This window comes from Microtus pennsylvanicus, chromosome 10 (assembly GCF_037038515.1).
Source record: "Microtus pennsylvanicus isolate mMicPen1 chromosome 10, mMicPen1.hap1, whole genome shotgun sequence".
Classification (NCBI taxonomy): domain Eukaryota; kingdom Metazoa; phylum Chordata; class Mammalia; order Rodentia; family Cricetidae; genus Microtus; species Microtus pennsylvanicus.
In genome coordinates, this window is record NC_134588.1 from 82,574,049 (window position 1) to 82,592,905 (window position 18,857).

Genomic DNA, 18,857 nt, shown 5'->3' on the forward strand with positions numbered 1-18,857 from the left:
GGTCTTCAGTTTCCTCTGTCCAATACCCTGAGCCTTCATTTTCTGGTTCAGAGATAGTGCTTTCAGATCCTGCGCGATCCTGGGAGGGACACAGAGGAAAATCCTCATTTCTGGCCTCAGTCTGGTTGTCTGTGGAATAGGCTTATTCAGAGTAGTGGCCCCAGAAGCAGCCTCCTCCCCCACTTCTCTGTGGGGGTCCAAGGCTGGAGGTGGGCTCCGGGGCTGGAAGGTCTGTCCCGGAGGAGAGGTGGCCTTGGGATGGGATCCTGGGCTGGGCCTTCTCGGTGGGGCTTCTGAAGGGGGCGGGTTCTTTGGAGCCAGAAACCCGGAGCCGCCCAGGAATTTTGGCTGGAACTGCATTTCCTTGGGCCGGGCGGGCGTGATCCCGGGGAGGCGGCTACGGACACACAAGCTGTGCTCGGTTGGCTCCTCGTCATGCAGCCGCTACTCTGCGCCCTGGCCGGGCTCGCTCTGCTCGGCGTCGAGGCGGGTGAGTGGGATCAGGGACCCAGGGACACCCCAGGACGACGAGGTAGGAATGAGAGAGGAACCGGAGACAGAGATACCGGTAGAAGGGGAGGGAAGGAAAGGTGATGGTGACAGAAGATAGAAACACTGTACAGAAAAGGGAAGAGATCGAGTAAAGAGGTGAATAAGAGAGGAGGGACTGAGAGCGGAAGAGGCTTTGAGAATAACGCGTCTGGACGAGAGCTAGAGCAGGGAGTTTGAGAAAAACACAAACAAGAAGGAAAGAAATGGGAATGCAGGAAGAAACCGGGAAAGAAAAATTGGGGCAAATGTGACAACCGGATGCCTAGGAGAGCGCGGGCAGCCTGGGCGGAGGTCCGGTTGCAGGGTGTGGCTGCCCTCGGGCCGGAGCATCCAGGGAAGGACCTCAAAGGGCGTCGTGAAGGAAGAGGAGTCAAAAGGGTCAGTGATCCAAGTAGGGTCAGCACCACCATTGAGGAGATAAATGGAATAAAGGTACCATCTCACCTTCCAGGAGGCTGGAGGGGTTTATAGTGAGGTGAGGGGGCCATCTTCCAGTTTTCCAGAACGATCCAAGGGCTGTGGCTCATCTAGTGGTCTAGGCAAGGAGTGGGCTCGGGCCTTATAGTGCCAGGGCAGACCCAGCACCAAACCTCAGGCCTCTGGCTCTCTTGGGTTCTTGCTCCAGTCAGGCAGAAATGCCTGGCACTAAGGGTGAAGCTCTGACTGTTTTTTCGATGCCCACACAGAGAAGGGAGACTAACTCCCTTCCATAGGAAGTAATTCCTATGGGGCGAATCGCTTTACATGTCACGGCATGGCTTCCGGGAGTGTAAGAAAGACCGTGCCCACCACCAGGGAACAAACACTAATTCTATCAGATCATCAACCCCTCTAGCCCCAGTTTCCCTATCTGTTAAGGAGTGACTGGCATTCTGTGTAACTCAGAGTCTACTCACAAGGCACAAGCTCCTTTCTCCTCCCCTCTCTTAGACTTCTTCTGTCAGCTCTGCATGGGTGGTAAAGATGGGGAGCAGGATTTAGCTGGTGCCTCCCAGAGAAAGGAGCTGTCCCTGCTATGAATCGCTTTTCTTGCCCCTTTGAGCCACAACCGTTTTAAACATTGCTTTCCTTTCTGATATGCATGTTCATTCCAACAGATTAAGAAGAAAGGATAGATGTACCAATGGAGTTTTCCAAGAAACTCTCTCAATCTTCAGACACTATCCCAGCACTTAACTTTCTGAAGATATTTCCAATACTTTCCTTGTACATACTGTAGGGTACAGTTTTTCCATGACTTTTGACTATGAAAATGATTTGGATACAAAAAATAGAGTTTAAAATGACATAAAAATGGATTACTAAAATGTAATTATACTATAAGTATTAATTAAGCAACCTCACCTCTGCTGTCATCCTGGGGTTATTTTAAAGGAAAGTCCAAGCACTGCGTTTATTTTTTAAGTTTATGTGTTTGACAATTTCATGCATGTGATGAATTTTGTCGTTCTCACACTCCTCCCCCATCCGTTCCCTCACTGAAACTTTCTTCTGAGCAAGTCCCTCCACCACTTGCCTGCTTTCTTTTTTATGAGCTTAGTTAGTTCCTCTTTTTAAAATATTTACTTTTTATGTGTGCACGTCTAAGATTATGTACGTGCACCACATCTGTGTGCAAGCCTGTGGAACTCAGAGAGGGCACTGGATCCCCGCGAACTCGAGTTACAGATGATTGTGAACCACCACATGGGTGCTGGGGAATGAACTCAGGTACTCTGCAAGAACAGTAAGCACTAGTTATTTAGCTAGTTAGTTAGCTAGTTAATTAATTAGTTAGTTAGTTAGTTAGCTAGTTAGTTTTTCTTCAAGACAGGCTTTCTCTGTGAAACAGTCCTGGCACTTGTTCTGTAGACCAGACTGGCCTAGAACTCAAAGAAATCCACCTACCTCTGCCTCCCAAGGCATTGCTGGGATTGCGTGCACCACCACCACCAGGCCAACAGTAAGTACTCTTTTTTTGGTGTTTTGTTTATGTTTTCTTCACCCTGTCTGCACGGCCAGCCTTCCCCCTGCACTGAACCACAGCAAGGGTGGAACCTCCTGACAGATTTTTTGTTTTGTTTTGTTTTGTTTTTGAGTTATACATTTTCCCCACTCCCTTTCCTTCCTCCTTTCTCCCTTTCCACCCTTTCCCCCACTCCCAATTTACTCAAGAGATCTTGTCTTTTTCTCCTTCCTAGGTGGATTCATGTAAGTCTCTCTTAGGGTCCTCTTTGTTGCTTAGGTTCTCTGGAGTTGTGGACTATAGACTGATTAGCCTTTCCTTTATGTCTAATATCTGCTTTATAAGTGAATACATACTGTATTTTTCTTTCTGGGTCTGGGTTAACTCACTCAGTATCGTTTTTTTTTCTCGTTTTGTCTATTTACCTACAAGTTTCAAGATGTCATTATTTGTTACTACTGAGCAGTACTCCATTGTGCAAATGTACCACATTTTCCTTATCCATTCTTCGGTTGAGGGGCATCGGTTATTTCCAGGTTCTGGCTATTATGAATAATGTTGCTATGAACATAGTTGAGCACATGTCCTTGTAGCACGATTGAGCATCCTTTGGGCATATACCCAAAAGTGATATTGCTGGGTCTTGAGGTAGATTGATTACTAGTTTTCTGAGAACCGGCATACTGATTTCCAAAGTGGCTGTACAAGTTTACACTCCCACCAGCAATGGAGGAGTGTTCCCCTTACTCCACATCCTCTCCATCATAGACTGTCATCAGTGTTTTTGATCTTACCTGTTCTGATAGGTATAAGATAGTATCTCAGAGTTGTTTTGATTTGCCTTTCTCTGATGTCTAAAGAAACTGAGCATTTCCTTAAGTGTCTTTCAGTCATTTGAGATTCCTCTGTTGAAAGTTCTCTGTTTAGGTCTGTACCCCATTTTTTATTGGATTATTTGTTCTTTTGATGTCTAGTTTCTTGAGTTCTTTGTATATTTTGGAGACCAGTCCTCTGTCAGATGTGGGATTGATGAAGATCTTTTCCCATTCTGTAGGCTGTTGTTTTGTTTTATGCTTTACAGAAACTTCTCAGTTTCAGAAGGTCCCATTTATTAATTGTTTCTCTCAGTGTCTGAGAGTTATATTTAGGAAGTAGTCTCTTGTGTCAATGCAATCAAGGCTACTTCCCATTTTCTCTTCTATGGGGTTCAATGTGGCTGGTTTTATGTTGAGGTCGTTGATCCATTTGAACTTGAATTTTCTGCATGGTGATAGATATGGATCTATTTGCATTCTTCTACATGTTGACATCTAGTTATTCCAGCACCATTTATTGAAGATGTTTTCTTTTTTCCATTGTATGAATTCCTCATCAGCTAAGTTCTTTAGGGAAGTACAACCTTCCTGGTGTCTAGTATCACTACCTCTCCAGATTCCCCAATCTATTTGTTCAGGATTCAAAGCCTTATCTGATGTTCAAAGATGAACCTGAAATTCAAGATGCTCTCCCTTCTGATAGAGGGGCTCAGTCACATAGCTTATTCTGTAACTTTTCAACTCTAAGATAAACTAAAAAGCTCCCAAGAAGCAGGCACTAGCTGTGAGCTAAGGGAGACAAGGACCTGTGCATGCATGCATGCATGCGTGCGTGGATGCCTGTGAGCATGGAGTCTAAGGGAGACACAGACAGGGAGATAGAGAGAGACTCACTATGCCGCCCTGGCTTGTCTGGAATCCACTCTGTAGACTAGGCTGGCCTTGAACTCATAGAGATCAGCACATCTCTGCCTTTTGAGTGCTGGAATTGAAGGTGTGTGCTATCATCACTGAATTCAAAATGCTCTGGAAATTAAACATGATTATTTATTTCTTACAAGGGGAGACAGTGGAGAGCCCCAGTGTAGAACTTCCTTTACACAGTCACACCACCAACAGGGACAGAAGTGCCAGGTGGTTGGGTGCCAATCCCGTCACCACCACCTTTCCGCCATGCAATCTTTCGTATGTCACTTAAACTTTTGATTTTGTAAAGTAATAATAATAATAATTTGGGGTTTTGCTTTGTTTTTAAGACAAATACTTGCTATGTAGCCCAGGCTGGCCTCACACTTGAAATTCTCTTGCCTCAGACTCTCAGGTTTTGGGATTACAGGAACACCTCGAACTCCATGTAGAAAAACAGAACAAAACAAAAAAGGTTTATTTTTTAAGGTGGAGGAGTATATATAATCCAGCACACGGAAGGCTGAGGTGCCAGAGGATTAAGAAACAAAAAAAGAGTGACTATTTAATACCAAATGGTCAGCCCTGACAACATACATAAAAGTAACATTATATAGACTGAACAGGTTACATTTAGGAATATATGGTATATGCACATATGCATATAATAAAATTAATGGGGAAAGGCCATGAATTTGAAATAGGGCAAAGAGGGGTATAAGAGAGGGTTTGGAGGAAGTAAAGGGGAGGGGAAATGTTGTAATTATATTATACCCTGAAAACTAAAAAAGGAAAAAAACTAGAATTAAATGCCATATACATATATGCATTCAGCAAAAAGCTTGGCATGATAAAGGACCACCAAGCAATAGTAACTTAGAAGACAGAGTATGGTTATGTCCATCTTAAGAATAGCAAAAGCCAGGATCCAACAAATGGAACTGGTATGCAGCAGATGATCTAGTCAGGTCAGGGATGCCCCAGCGTCCTTGTTGGAAAAGCCCCTCTAGAACACGGTACCTTCTGACTTTCTGCATAGATTTAGCTCTAGAGAGATGTCCTTCTATCCTAGAACCTGATCCAAGTGATCTTGACTAAATTCTAGGCTCCACACGAGGCAGAGCAAGGGGTTCCCTGACAAACGTGCTCCATCATCCTGAGCCTATATTTGTTTGTCTGGTCAATGCTTTCTGTTATTGTGATAAACTGTGGCCAAAAGCAGTTTGGAGAGGAGTTTATTTCATCTTACAGTCCGTTAAGGGAAGCCAGGGCAGGAATTCAAGGCAGGAACCTAGAGGCAGGAACTGAAGCAGAGGCTGTGAAGGAACACTTCTTACTGGCTTGTTCTCCTTGACTTGCTCAGCCTGCTTTCTTATAGAACCTGGGACCACCTGCCCAGGGGTAGGACTGCCCATAGAGAGCCAAACCCTCCTATATCATCATTAATCAAGAAAATGCCCAGTGGCACATGCCTTTAATCCCAGCACTTGAGAGGGAGAGAGGCAGGCAGATCTTTATGAGTTCAAAGCCAGCCTGGTCTACAGAGCGAGTTCCAGACAGCCAAGACTGTTTCACAGAGAAACCCTGTCTCAAAAAAACAAAGAAAAAGATAATAAATGTCAATCAAACTCTCCCACAGGCTAACCCGAAAGGGTCAGTTCCTCAACTGAGGTTCCTCTCCGTAGGTGACTGTAGTGTGTATCAAGTTGGCAAAGACTAACCTTACCCTAGCTCATTTGTGGCATCCTCCCTGTGGTTCACAAGCACCTTTAGGTGTGGCGTCACAGCAACTCAGCAAAGAAGACAGGGCAGAACAGACAGATCTCTTACTTAACGTGAAGTTGAGTGAGAAGTAAAGAACACCCCATAGACTGTGCCTCTGAGTTCCGATTATAGGCTGGTGAGGTTTAAGTTGGGTGGGTTTGAGGCCTCAGCTTCCTGGGATTTGGAGAGGGTTAGTTTATTATAATTAGTAGTTTAAAAACATATGGGGTAGCTAGACAGAATCTGGGCTCATGTCTAGCCTTAGGAATAGAGCTGCCTCAGAGCCTGCCCTTCAGCCAGTCTGGTTTTGAATGGACACAGGAGAGAGAGATAGTCAGGGGGTGGCGATTGATTGACAGGGGCTCTTCATAGGCTGCAGCTTTACTTGCATCCCAAGGAAAACACTAACTGAGCCCCAAAGAGAAAGCATGGGAAGGACACAGACACGTTTCCCAGTGTCCCAGGAGTCTCAAATTCATTTCCGGAAGAAGACTCCAAACAAAAGAGGGAGATAGAGCACGCCTCTCCCTAAACAAAAACAAAACAAAAGGTATCTTGAAATCTAGCTCTCTTAAAGGGCTTAGGGATCCTTGGCCTTTTTCAGCCAGAGCAGTTCCATGCAGACTTCTTCATACAATCCTTTTAAAATATCATTCCACTTCTTTTTAAGAATCATAATCCACCGGTGGTTTTGAACGCATCACAAATATTTATACAAGTACTGGATGTGGTAACGTTTATTATCCTATTATACTGAATGTGGTCAAATATCATTAACCCCAAGTGGCCAGTGTTGCTGGTAAAAATAGAATATAGCTTTGATGGTAAGTGTGGATACTTCCTCACTGCGTGAGTCCTGGGTGCCTGCCGTGGAAGGGCCGTGACTGGGTGGGGCCATATAGAAGACCAAACTGGTGGCCAAGCCTCTTTAGTTAGTTCAGCCAGTCCAGCACCTCTCCTGATCTCTGGGCTCCCCTCGTCACAGGATGCTGCTTCACCCATGGTCACCATCCAGGGTACAAACAAGGCTTTAATCAGAGCCAGGCTAAAGAAAACAACCCTATACCCTAGGAAATCCATTTCCAACTAACAGAGTAGGGAGGGCAGAAGGAGGGAGGAAGGGGGCTCCCAAGGCCCAAGGAGGAAGGGACCTTGGCTCAGGGTCCAGTGAGTTAACAGCGTTCTGGCCTTTCTGTAGTCGAACTTCCTGACAGTCAGAGAGAGAGAGAGAGAGAGAGAGAGAGAGAGAGAGAGAGAGAGAGAGAGAGAGAGAGAGAGAGCCCGATTTTTGCCTTGCCTAAGTTTTTTTTTTTTCACCAAAGAAGACTCCCCTCCCCCTGCTTACTCAACCTAACTTGGTCCTCTGAGGCCTCAGGCAAATTCTGAATATTGACAAGCTCCAGCCTCTTTCTGGGACACAGAGCCTCAATCCAACCCCAGCCAGCATGGTAGAGGAGACTACAGAGGCCAGAAAGTTAATGGCTGAGGGTGTAGGCTGAGAAGGATCTTCATGGTGTCTCCAAGCAGAGCTATATTGAGGCTCTCTTCAGGGAGGGAGCTCTTTGTGCAGGACAGTTTTTAGGGTTGTGCTCCAAGCTTTCTGTCAGACTAGTCTCCAGGAGGCCTGGATGAGCTCAGATCACAGCTCCATCCAGATGTGAGGGATTAGGGCGGAGGGGAGCGACCTCACTCCAGCCTCTTCCCCTGAGGGATTCTGAAGCCAAGTTAGACCTCATCACAGCTCTGGAGAACAGTGCCTGAGGCCAGTAGAGAGAAGCAGATGCTTGCTGCTCAAGACACCCACAGGCACAGCCTTCACTGGGTAAAGGATCTCAGCAAGCTCAAGTAACCTGGCTGGAGGCCCCTAGCAGAGCATACAGAGACGGTGTCTATGCAGACTCCCACCAGAACAGGCTCATCTTCCCAAAACAGCCTACCCTCGAGTAAGAAGAGCCCTCCCTGCCTTTTCTAACTAACTCTTTCCAGGCTGAGCCCCTGGCTTCAGCTGAAGCAAAATGTGGAGTCCCTTCACTAAGGCTAGTCTGGACCTCTTCTCCTGTCTCTCAAAGGCCATCGCAGATCACGGAGCGCAGCCTTCCAGAAGGGAGGTCTGGACTGAGGATCTCTTCCTCATCCCCACCATTGTATATCTGTCCATTCAGCCCATCATGGCTTCTGTTTTTAGCTAACAATCCCACCAGGCAACTGAGTTATAGTGTAAAAACCGCAAGGGGCAGGGAACATGGCTCAGCATCTAAGAGTGTGTATCACCCATCTGGAAGACCTTAATTCAGTCCCCAGCACCCATATTAGGTGGCTGACAACTGCCTGTGACTTCAGCTCCAGAGGATCAGATGCCCGCTTCTGGCTTCTATGGGTACTTGAACTCACATGCACGTATCCAGCACACAGATGCAGCCACATACATGTAATTTAAGTGTCTGGGTCCGAGGGCTGGTTCAGCAGTTAAAAGCACTTTCTGCTCTTCCAGATGACCTGAGTTCAATTTCTAGCTCCCACAAGGAGGCCCACAACTGTCTTTTCAGAAGCCCCAGAACCAGAGGATCTGATGCCCTGTTCTGACCGTCTCAGACACTGCATGTATATACTGCGCTTACAAACATCACATAAACTAAAAATGAGTTAAATAAACAAATAAAGCTATATACATAAAAGCATATATATACACTCCCAGGACCTTTGCTGTGAATGCCCCGTCATGCTTCTTGCTGTCCCACCAGGCCTGGGTGATTTTGAAATAAGTCTAAGGCTAACATTTTAGCAGGGAATATTCTAATATGGGTCTCTCAAAGACCCATTTTTTTTTTAAATGTATTTGTTGTGTATAATATGCCAGAAGAGGGCACCAGATCTCATTATAGATAGTTGTTAGCCACTGTGTGGGTGTTGAGAATTGAACTCTACTCCCCTGGAAGAACAGCCAGTGCTCTTAACTTCTGAACCATCTCTCCAGCCCCCGAAGATCCATTTCTACAAACGTAGCCAGCACACCACTTATCCTAGCTGCTTTCCTGTTTGGTGTAGGAGGTCCTTCTGTTTATGTGTTGCTTTTGAAGTCAGCTTGGGTGCCTGCCCTATGGAACGTCACTGAGCACTATTGGCAGACAAAGAGGAAGGCTTGCCGCACGACTCAATTAACTGCGCCATCTTTCTGCGAAGCAGTTCGATGGACTTTATTTTGGTTGTTCAGTTATTCCACTTAATACCCTCTGGCACATTTTTGGATCCAGAGCTCAAAGAAAATACTGACAAAATGATTGGACCCTCAAATGTATTACCGGTCTTTTCAAATTCTTCAGCTGCTCAGGCTGATAGGCTGTTGGGGACCTCAGTTTATCTTCCCCAGTGATGTTTACCTGTAAGTACTCTTTTTTCTATGCAGAGGAAGCCTGGCCTGTATTTCCCACTGCCTTGTTTTCTGCCTGTTTGTCTTCCAGCTTCCTGTCAGAGGGAACCATTGTTTCAGGACAACTAGTCCGATTCCTGGCTTCTAAGTCACTTTCACCTATATAGGCAGAATGCCCTTATCTCCAGAGAAGGTTGCTCTTGTACCAGCTGTTCTAAAGCCTGCAGCTTTTCTTCTGTTAGAGGCCACTGTTTAACCCATATTGGTTTCTCAGGTAACCATTTTAAAGGCAGGGCCTTTAGTACCTCTGAAGGTTTGTCAATTTTTTTGTGTTTTTGTACAGCCTAAATGGCTGGTGACCTTTGCTATAATATCTTCTAATATCTTCCCCAGAAACATAAGTTTTGGGGGCTGCAGGAATGTTAATCTGGGTATTCTATTGCTGCAATAGGTCACGACCCCACAAATTCACTGTAATATTAGCTACATATGGCCTTAGTCTCCCTCTCTGTCCTTTTGGCCCTCTGCATTAGACCCATCTCATGCTTTGTTTTACTTGAGATAGGGTTCCAGTTTCTAGGAACTGAACATCTACCTCTTGAAGAGGCATCCGTGTCTAGTAAGCCTTCAATAAAAATGCCATTTATATACACTCTTAGCTTTGGTCTTTGATCACTTACAGAAGTCTGCCAGAATATAGGTTTCCTATGTCCTACTGAAGTGTTTGGTTCATCCTCCACATCCATTCCGTCATCTAGACCAGTATGGGTTTTTACAATAGGCACTGGATTTTTAGATACGTTCTCCACAGTAACTGGGAATGATTGGACCACGTTCATCATGGGGGTCTGCAAGAGGCCCCCCAAGGAGTTTCCCAATGGTGTTGGGTTGTCTTGTCTGTCTTTTGTTGACCTAGATTCAAGTCCAATGTTGGCCTTGCAGCACCTCCTACATATACCTGAAGGCTGAGTCCTCCTATTTTTGCCATTTCCAGAGGAGACATTATTCCTAGGAATTCCTTGTCTATAATCCCTTTTCAGATGTCCTTTTCTACCATAATTAAAACATTTGGTATTTTGATGTCTCCTCATACCATTGGAAGTTGCTTCTTCTACCCAAGCTTTAGTACTATAGTCAAGTATCTCAACATACATTGTATGCAAGATTCATTCATCCATTGGTGCTGATCTGACCTTTAAAGACCCAAGAATCCTTTTGCATTCTAAGCTGGCATTCTTAAAAAAAAAAAACAAACAAAGATTTAATTAGTACAGGTCTAGCTTCTGTGTCTGTTACCCCTATTTGTACAGGCTTAGTTAATCTTTGGAAAACATCACTAAAGGGTTCTCTCTGACCCTGATTAACCCTAATATATGATCTCTTTTCTGGTTTCTGAATCCTGTCCCAAGCATTTAAAGCTGCTGTGCTACATAGAGATAAGGTGTGTTCATTGTAAAGGGCCTGATCCTGAGGATCAGAGTAAAGTCCCTTGCCCAGAATTTGATCTTGGGAAATCTCAAGTCCTTTTGCTTTTCTCTGTTGCTCTAAAATTGAATCGAGTCTTGTGGCATTGCTTTGTTGCTTGAAGCCCACATTTTGACCATTACCCTAATGAAGAATGAATGTATTTCATAAGATACAAATTGCATGTTTAATTTCCTTTAAATCAGTCATACATATAGACTCCCATGTATATTCTTTGGCTACTTTAGGGTATTTGGTGTCAGATGCTCTTTCTGATGATATCACGGGAAAAGCAGGTAAAACTCTGGGTAAGTTTCCTGGAGTTTGGTACATACTGATGAGGCTAAATTTTGTCTTTGTATGTATCTTTTGTCCCTGGTCAAAGAACACTGTATACATAATAAATACATAAATTTTTTTTTAAAAAAAGAAATGATACAGTCTTTACAGACTGAGAGTGTCCAACTAAAAGGGACATTCAGGACTCTGGAGAAGGATACAACCAATTTGACAAATAAAACCCAGTCAATGACAGAGAGTACTGAGACATTGTCTAAGAGAATTTGTACTGTTGAGTGTATTAAGCAAACTCTGTTGAAGGGTTATGATAGATTGACTGACTGAATGTCTCTCCAGGAAGGTAATATGCATGCTATAAAAATTATGTTCAAGGATGAGACATTATCTTCACTGGACAGACTTCACACCTTGGAATCCTCATTGAGGGCATTAAAACAGAACACTGGACAGGAGATCCAAACTCTACAAAAGGCGCCAGTAAAAAAGATTTGAAAAGATTGAAGAAATTATTGAATTTAATGACCAGGGACAAAAGGTACATACAAAGACAAAATTTTGCCTCATCAGTACGTACCAAACTCCAGGATAGTTTACCCAGAGTTTTACCCACTTTTCTGGTGATATCATCAGAAAGAGCATCTGACACCAATTGTAATAATTAGCTCGATTTGGGAAATAACCAGGCTAACTAAAAGATAAACAATTATATTTTTATTTATTATAAGGGGGGAAACTTAAGAAACAGGAACGAGAAGTCCAAGCTCAGCTGTGACGCAAGGGAACCACAGAGAGAGCACCTGGGCCGTGCACCCATTTTTCTCTGGGTCCCAGAAAGCCACACCCTAACTTGGTTCCACCTCTTGAAAATAATTGGTTAACAAAGCTTCCCCATCAGAGGTACATAGGCAGAAGTGTGTCAGGATATATGTTTGCCCCCAACTTGATGAAGGCAGAATTGTAGGCTCTGCTTTTATAAGCACTTAACATAATTTGGCACCATACTCAGGGAATACCTGGTAGGGACCTGATCAGTGTCCATCGTCCTGGCCAGTATTTAATAAAGCTTACTTCAAATTTGTCTCAAAAATTGTGGTAGTGGTAACCAGGTGGGATTAACAGCCCCTACAGTAGGTTACATATCTGGTCCTCTCTCACTAGCAGTGTGGCTTTGGGCATGACCTCTCACCCTCTGTGCATGAGTTTCCTGGAGTACAAAATGAGGCTCATGTCAGGACATCCTCAGCATGCCTCATGGTGTACAGCAGCTCAGACTGACTGGTTCCCAGTGCCGAGGCCGCTCAGTCTCCTCTCTGGATTCTACCTGATACTGTCTGACTTATTCCTTCAACATGGACTCCTGTCGTCACTGCCTTTCTCTAAAGTTGCATCCCTCCACATTCTCTAGATCTGAAATTCAAAGCACTCCCTCCAAATATTCACGGAGGCTCATGGAGGCCTTGGGTCCATGTGCTACCTTTGGTTTTGATCCCAAGACCCTGTGCTGGTTGAATCGCCCACCCACCTGGTTCTTTGCAGGCATTCCAGTTCCCTGGATGGTTTGTCCAAGGAATATTTACATCTCTCCATGTCTTTTGCAAGCAGCCAAACCTTCCCTGTCTTGACTTTACCCAGCCTAAACACTGCCTACTTGATGGCGCCCTCCTGGTTCTGGAGACAGTAGTTAGGGTGGTGGGTCATCTTCGTCCTCCCTCTGCATGTCCTTGTGTCTGACTTCAGCACCGACGTCACTCAAGCCTGGTGTTGTACAGGACTCTCTAGTGCCACAAGGAAACCAATGGCCCCACAGTGACAAGGCTTGTTTTCTCTACAGCTGCTGAGTCCCCTGGTTCCTCCAGAGAAGATCTAGCCTGGAGCCCAGGCTGTGACAGACATGTGGCTATACAAGGCCGTTTAGACATCATGGAAGAGGTAATAAGGGCATGGGAGGGATTGTGAACTTCATGGCCATCTGCCAGCCTTTGTGCAGTACGATCGTCAGGAAACGCAGGCCAGTGCCTGTTTCTCAGCCGCTCTAACTAGGATGTTCAGCTGAGCGATGTGTTATACACCCTACCTCTCAGCATCACTTACACCCAGCCTGATATTTTTTCCAAGTTGGAGAAGGTATAAGTTCCACCATCAAATTTTGTGGAATAACCATGAACCATAAATTGGAGTTCATAAATTTATGTGGGGGAAAGTTTTATCTTCATTCCTGGAAACTTTTAAATTCTTTCCTGTAGTCGGAGGCATACTCATTTATTTCCCAGCCGCTCAGACCAGAAATAAACACACAGAAACTATATCAATTGCAATACTGTTTGGCCGATAGTTTTAGCATATTTATAGCTAGATCTTATATCCTAATCTAACCCATCTCCATTAATCTGTGCATCACCATGAGGTTGTAGCCTACCGGCAAAGTTTTGGCAGGCTTCAGCAGAATCATCTGTCTCCTGCAGCAGCTACATGGATTCTCACTGATTCCACCTACTTTCTCCTCTATCTCTGCTTGGAATTCCTCCCTTACTCTATTCTGCTAAGCCACTGGCCTAAACAGCTTTATTCATTAACCAATAAAAGCAACACATATACAGGACTTCCCATACTACTTTCCTTTTGTCATGTGTGTCCCAGGGATTTAACTTACATGTTAGAGTTTGTGGCAGGTGCCACACATTGCCTGCCTTTTTAAAAAAAATATTATTAATTTTATTTGGTGACACAGGGTCTTACCATGTAGCCATGGCTGGTTTAGAACTCACTATTAAACCAGTCTGGCCTGAAACTCATGGCAGTCGTCCTGGCTCTGCCCTTGAGCGCTAGGACCACAGGCACGGATCTCCCCCCCCCCTTCAGCGTGTCCCTATACGCGCTGGTCTTGTCAGGATGGCAGCAATCACTGGGCCTGATGGTAGACTGTTTCTTAGTGAGTTAATAAGTACATATCCTAAGATATTGAAATTTTGCTTTTTGCGGGGGATAACTCAGTCTGTACAGCACCTGCCATGTAAGCATGAGGACCCAGGTTTCATCGCCAGGACCCACAAAAAAAGTGAGACATAGTGGCATGCCAGCACAGTAGGGAAAGGAAGAGACAGGAGGGTCTCGGGCTCACTAGCCACTCAACCTAATCTAATCATTGCCATAAGAACTCCTGCCTCCAGGCCAAGGTAAGGCCTGTGCGGTGGCTGACCAGGTGCTGGTTGTCAAGCCTGATAACCCAAGTTTGAGCCTCAGGCCTCTCTCTCTTCCCCTTCTTCTTTTTTTTTTTTTTTTGTTTTTGGAGACAGGGTTTCTCTGTGTAGCTTTGACTGTCCTGGGACTGGCACTGGCTCTTTAGACCAGGCTGGCTTCCAACTCAGAGATCTTCCTGTCACTATTGCCTCGCCTAATCCCCAGAATTTTCAAAATGGAGAGAGAACAGACCTCTACTCACTCCCATAGTGAGTGTGCCTCTACACACACACACACACACACACACACACACACACACACACACACACAGCACCGCTAAGACGGACATTTGGCCTTTCTGCTCCCTTACTCACACACACACACACACACACACACACACACACACACACACACACAGCACCGCTAAGACTGACATTTGGCCTTTCTGCTCCCTTACTCTCTCTCTCTCTCTCTCTCTCACACACACACACACACACACACACACACACACACACTGCTAAGACTGACATTTGGCCTTTCTGCTCCCTTACTCCCATAATGATAAAACAATTATTAGAGAGACAAACCATACTCTGTACCCCAAGCTGGCCTGGAACTTGTGGTGATCCTCCTGTCTCAGTCTACTGACTTTTGACCTTACAAACATCAACCACCAAAATAACATGTAGTTTTTAACCTTTGAATGCTATTGTAATGTACTTGATATTCTGTTCTGAAGTTGGGCAGTGGTGGCGCAGGTCTTCAATCCAGCACTCGGGAGGCAGAGGCAGGTGGATCTCTGAGTTTGAGGCCAACCTGGTCTACAGAGACAAGGCTACACAGAGAAACTGTCTCCGGGGGGGAGGGGGAAGAACTTTTATTAGGTTGCCAGCAGGACCTGCAGCAACACACGTCCTTTTAAGCAATCCCTAGGAAAACTTTAAAATCCCAAACCTGTCTTGTAACGAAGATGCCACGAGGGGGCAGTGTGACAAAAGGAATGTGCACTATTGCTGCCAAGTCCCAAACAAAGAAAAAGGTGTTCCCTTTGCATGCCAGGGCAGGGGGTCCTTCAGGGGCTGAAGGGGGCAGCCTGTGATGGTGCTGACTGGGTGAGGGCCAGGATTCCCCAGCACCCAGTTCCCTCTCCACTGCATTACGCTGGGACCTGGGGCACAGTGGAATTTCTTTAGGATATCACTAAGCTAAGCTAAAGGTGGCCCAAACCCCTGTGCTTGACTTTGCCCCGTCCTCCCACTGCAGATGGTGGAGAAGACAGCGGAGCACCTGGAGACAGAAGTGACGGGCCTGCTGGGCCTGCTGGAGGAACTGGCTTCGAATCTACCCCCAGGGCCCTTCAGCCCAGAACCGGACCTGCTAGGAGGTGGTGAGTGGCTCAGGTGGCAGAGGGTCACCTGCTGGGTCTGTCCTCTAGGGCCACTGGCAGCTCCATCACACTGGTGGAGCCAGAACTCAGGGGATGCTATGCACCCCCAGGGACGGAATGGGTAGCACACCGTCTTCAAGTATTCTGGTCCGTGCTCCTCTGTCTATTGTCACCCTGGGCCCTGGCATCCTACTGATGCTCTGAGCAGCCCCCAGATTCTTTCTTGAGTCCTGTGTTTTGGTACTGTTATCCCAAGGGACTGGGAAGCTGGAGGGAGGAAGTTGTTGGGCACAGCAAGGATACCTCTTCAGCATCCTCTGCTGCTCACTCGGGGCACCCCCTTTTCTTACAGATCACTTCTGACCATCAGGGGTAGTGGAACCTGGCAACTGAAGAACCAAGTCAGGCTTCTTGCCTTCCTGCCCCACCTGTGTGAAATAAATGCTACTACTTGGGGCCCATGATTGCTAACAATGACCTCTGTAACCACAGTCCCAACTCCTTCTGCCTTACACCCTGAACCCCACATGTCGTTCTGGCCCACAGACCTGGATAACCTGGCCATCTTTATAGGGACAGACCGCAGAAACGGATTCACACCAAGTGAGACACCTGAGGCCCAGGATGGTAACAGGACACAGAAGGCCCTTTATGTAGCATTGCTGTTCAAACTGTGGCCACAAAACATCAGTAGTGCCACCCAGAAATACACAATCATCTGGGTCCCATCCAGCCATCCCCCGCATCAGAATCTGTTTTCATGTGATCCCCCACTCTGCCCTCCTGGTGGTGACAGGTTGTGTGCCCATTAAGAATCCTGTTCCCTGACTGGGAATCCAAACATACTTCCAGCCTTTTTTTTTTTTTTTTTTAGAAAAAAATCTATTTCGGTAAACAAAGTTCACATTACATAGAATTCACCTTTTGCAGTGGGAAAGGGGGATGCACCATGCAAACTAAGCTGGGACCACGGGTGTACACCCAGCAAAACTTGCTCTTGTCACCAGCACCAACTCTGTGCTTCCTAGTGCTCACTGGGTGACAAAGTCATCACCAGTAATTCCAGGTCATTTTCAGCACCCCAGAACTCACTTCCCCCTCCACCTCTCCCCACTCCCAGCACACCAGAAACCTTTTACCTTCCTGGACTTGCCTCCTGTGGGCAGCTTCTGCGAGTGAAATCAGATTTTCACTGGACATTGCAGAACGTGTCAGTCCTTCGAGTGGCTAAATAATACTCCATTGTATCACCTGTCTGTTCAAGGGTCTTTGGGGTGTGTGCACATTTGGGCGATTAATGCAATTCACAACCCTGGTGCTTAGCTCAGACACTTTGTCATTCTTCCTCCCACTGTGGGGGAGAAGCGAGGATTGGTGCCCCAGCAGCTGCCACTCAGCTGAGGCTTCTCTGGGGTTCTAGCCAGGGCCCAGGAGTCCAGAGAGACACTTGTCTTTCCGGAGTGTCATTATCCCAAGCTTTCTAACATAGGGGAAGTGAGGGGAGACCTCCAGTCAGCAAGCGGAAAACTCTATGCTCCTGGATATGACAAAGAATCCAAGAAATTATCTCTGCTAGTTCCCTGCTCTGAACACCAACGAGCAGAGAACCTGCAGGGTTGGAGCCAAGTGCCCTTCTGACTGGCGTTTCCAAGGGAACACGAGGCTGGGGCACCTCCCTGGGTTGCTCCTGTTCTCATCACTAGTCTCCCTGAGACCACCCCCAGGACCTAGGTGACCAGCCATTCTTTCCACCTCACTCAGGGAACTAACTCTACCACCTCCATCTGGCTTGGGCATCTGTGCCTTGTGTGGATCTGGAGAGCATCTTTTGCAAGTCCTTCAAACACAATCCCTGCCAGTAGCTTATGCTTGGGATTTCCACAGTGTTATGTTTCTAGTTCAACACATCCATTTGCACTAACTAACAGGGCCGGAATCTCTGAGTCATAAAGCGGAAGAAAACAAGCTGGCACCAGAAGAGTTATTTCCAGAATGTTCCAGAGCTAGCTGACTTTAATTTGGAAACAGCTTTTGGCTACAGACGTTCAGGTTTAAGGCACAGTACAAACTACAAGGGTCCCAGTCACTTGCAGGGGACTGGCTTTATTGGGCACGGTTTTGCATGGAAGATGGAACAAATGATTTCTTGGCCTTTTTCTAAAAAAAAAAAAAAAGAGTGAATTTGGCAAAAAACAAAACTCATGCGGCACACGCCTTTAATCCCAGCACTCGGGAGGCAGAGGCAGGCGGATCTCTGTGAGTTCGAGGCCAGCTTGGTCTACAAGAGCTAGTTCCAGGACAGGAACCAAAAGCTACAGAGAAACCCTGTCTCGAAAAATCAAAAAAAACAAAAAAAAACCTCATGACACATTCTTACCAAACACAGTAGTACCTTGACAAGACCTCCCTTTCTCCAAGCAAGGACGGGATATCCACCCGCTGACCACTCCTAGAAACATGTATATAGTAAACACACTCATATGCATCTGCCTGGCAAAGATGGTTTTAAAAAAGCTTACCAATAAAAATACAAAATCACATGTCTACAACAAAGCCACAGCGATGAGGAATGACTGTAGGAGCCAGGAGAGCAAAAACATCTATTCTGAACAGCAAAAAGCTGTGAGGGTCAGGGACATGGCTTGCCTGAGAACTCTGGCCCAGCTGGGCCTTTTCGGCACAGTATGTGGATGAGGAGGGACCAGAAGGAAAGGGCTGTGATTCTAGGGAAGAAATGGTGTGTCTGGGGATACTGGAGAGAATATGAAAAACTGAAGGACACTCTGTGGGCCTTTCCCTGCCAATGCCAGCAGGAGGCAGAGGAGAGCCACTGTCACTGCTCAGTCGTTGCCACCGCAGATCTTCAGCAGAATCTTCCTATAGTCCCCAGAAGTGTCTCCCTGGTGGCAGAAACAAGAGTGAAAGTTAAGGGAGGCAAAGCCACCAGAAGGCCCAAGTGTCCTCGTGGAGAGGCAGGCCTGTCCTCACTTGCTCGAACAAGTTATATCCAGTGATCCCCACATTCTATGTAAAATGAAAGCCAAAAGCCAGGCATGATGGCATATGTTTCTAATCCCTGCACTGGGCAGGTGTAGACAGGCAGATCCCTCAGGTCCCAGTGAGACCCTCAAAACAAACAAACAAACCCCCAGCATTTATGTAGCTCCCGAGAAATGATGC

The 18,857-nt window shown here is 46.1% G+C and overlaps 2 protein-coding genes across 6 annotated transcripts in view; one reads left to right on the forward strand and one right to left on the reverse strand.

The window, feature by feature from the left end:
* Nucleotides 1-291: 291 nt before the first annotated feature.
* Nucleotides 292-17,875, forward strand: Plac9 (placenta associated 9). 2 transcript variants are annotated; one of them, XM_075988801.1, is made up of 4 exons: nt 292-532; nt 12,945-13,042; nt 15,554-15,677; nt 16,030-17,875. In XM_075988801.1, the coding sequence occupies exons 1-4, from the start codon at nt 436-438 to the stop codon at nt 16,038-16,040; spliced, it is 330 nt and encodes a 109-aa protein (XP_075844916.1). In that variant the 5' UTR covers nt 292-435; the 3' UTR covers nt 16,041-17,875. The 2 variants fall into 2 exon arrangements, with proteins under 2 accessions (XP_075844916.1, XP_075844917.1); XM_075988802.1 differs by having other exon boundaries at nt 301-490.
* Anxa11 (annexin A11) overlaps nt 17,659-18,857 on the reverse strand; it is a 43,668-nt gene continuing 42,469 nt past the window's right edge. For 2 of the 4 annotated variants that reach the window (XR_012912093.1, XR_012912094.1), the window contains 2 exons: nt 18,037-18,577; nt 17,659-17,875 (listed from right to left, as the gene is read on the reverse strand). Coding sequence is in view for 2 of the 4 variants with exons in the window: in XM_075988799.1 (XP_075844914.1) it covers nt 18,518-18,577 (60 nt within the window). In the remaining 2 variants the exon portion in view is untranslated. Of the gene's footprint in view, nt 18,578-18,857 lie in introns of all 4 variants that reach the window. The other 2 variants (XM_075988799.1, XM_075988800.1) reach the window with 1 other exon arrangement.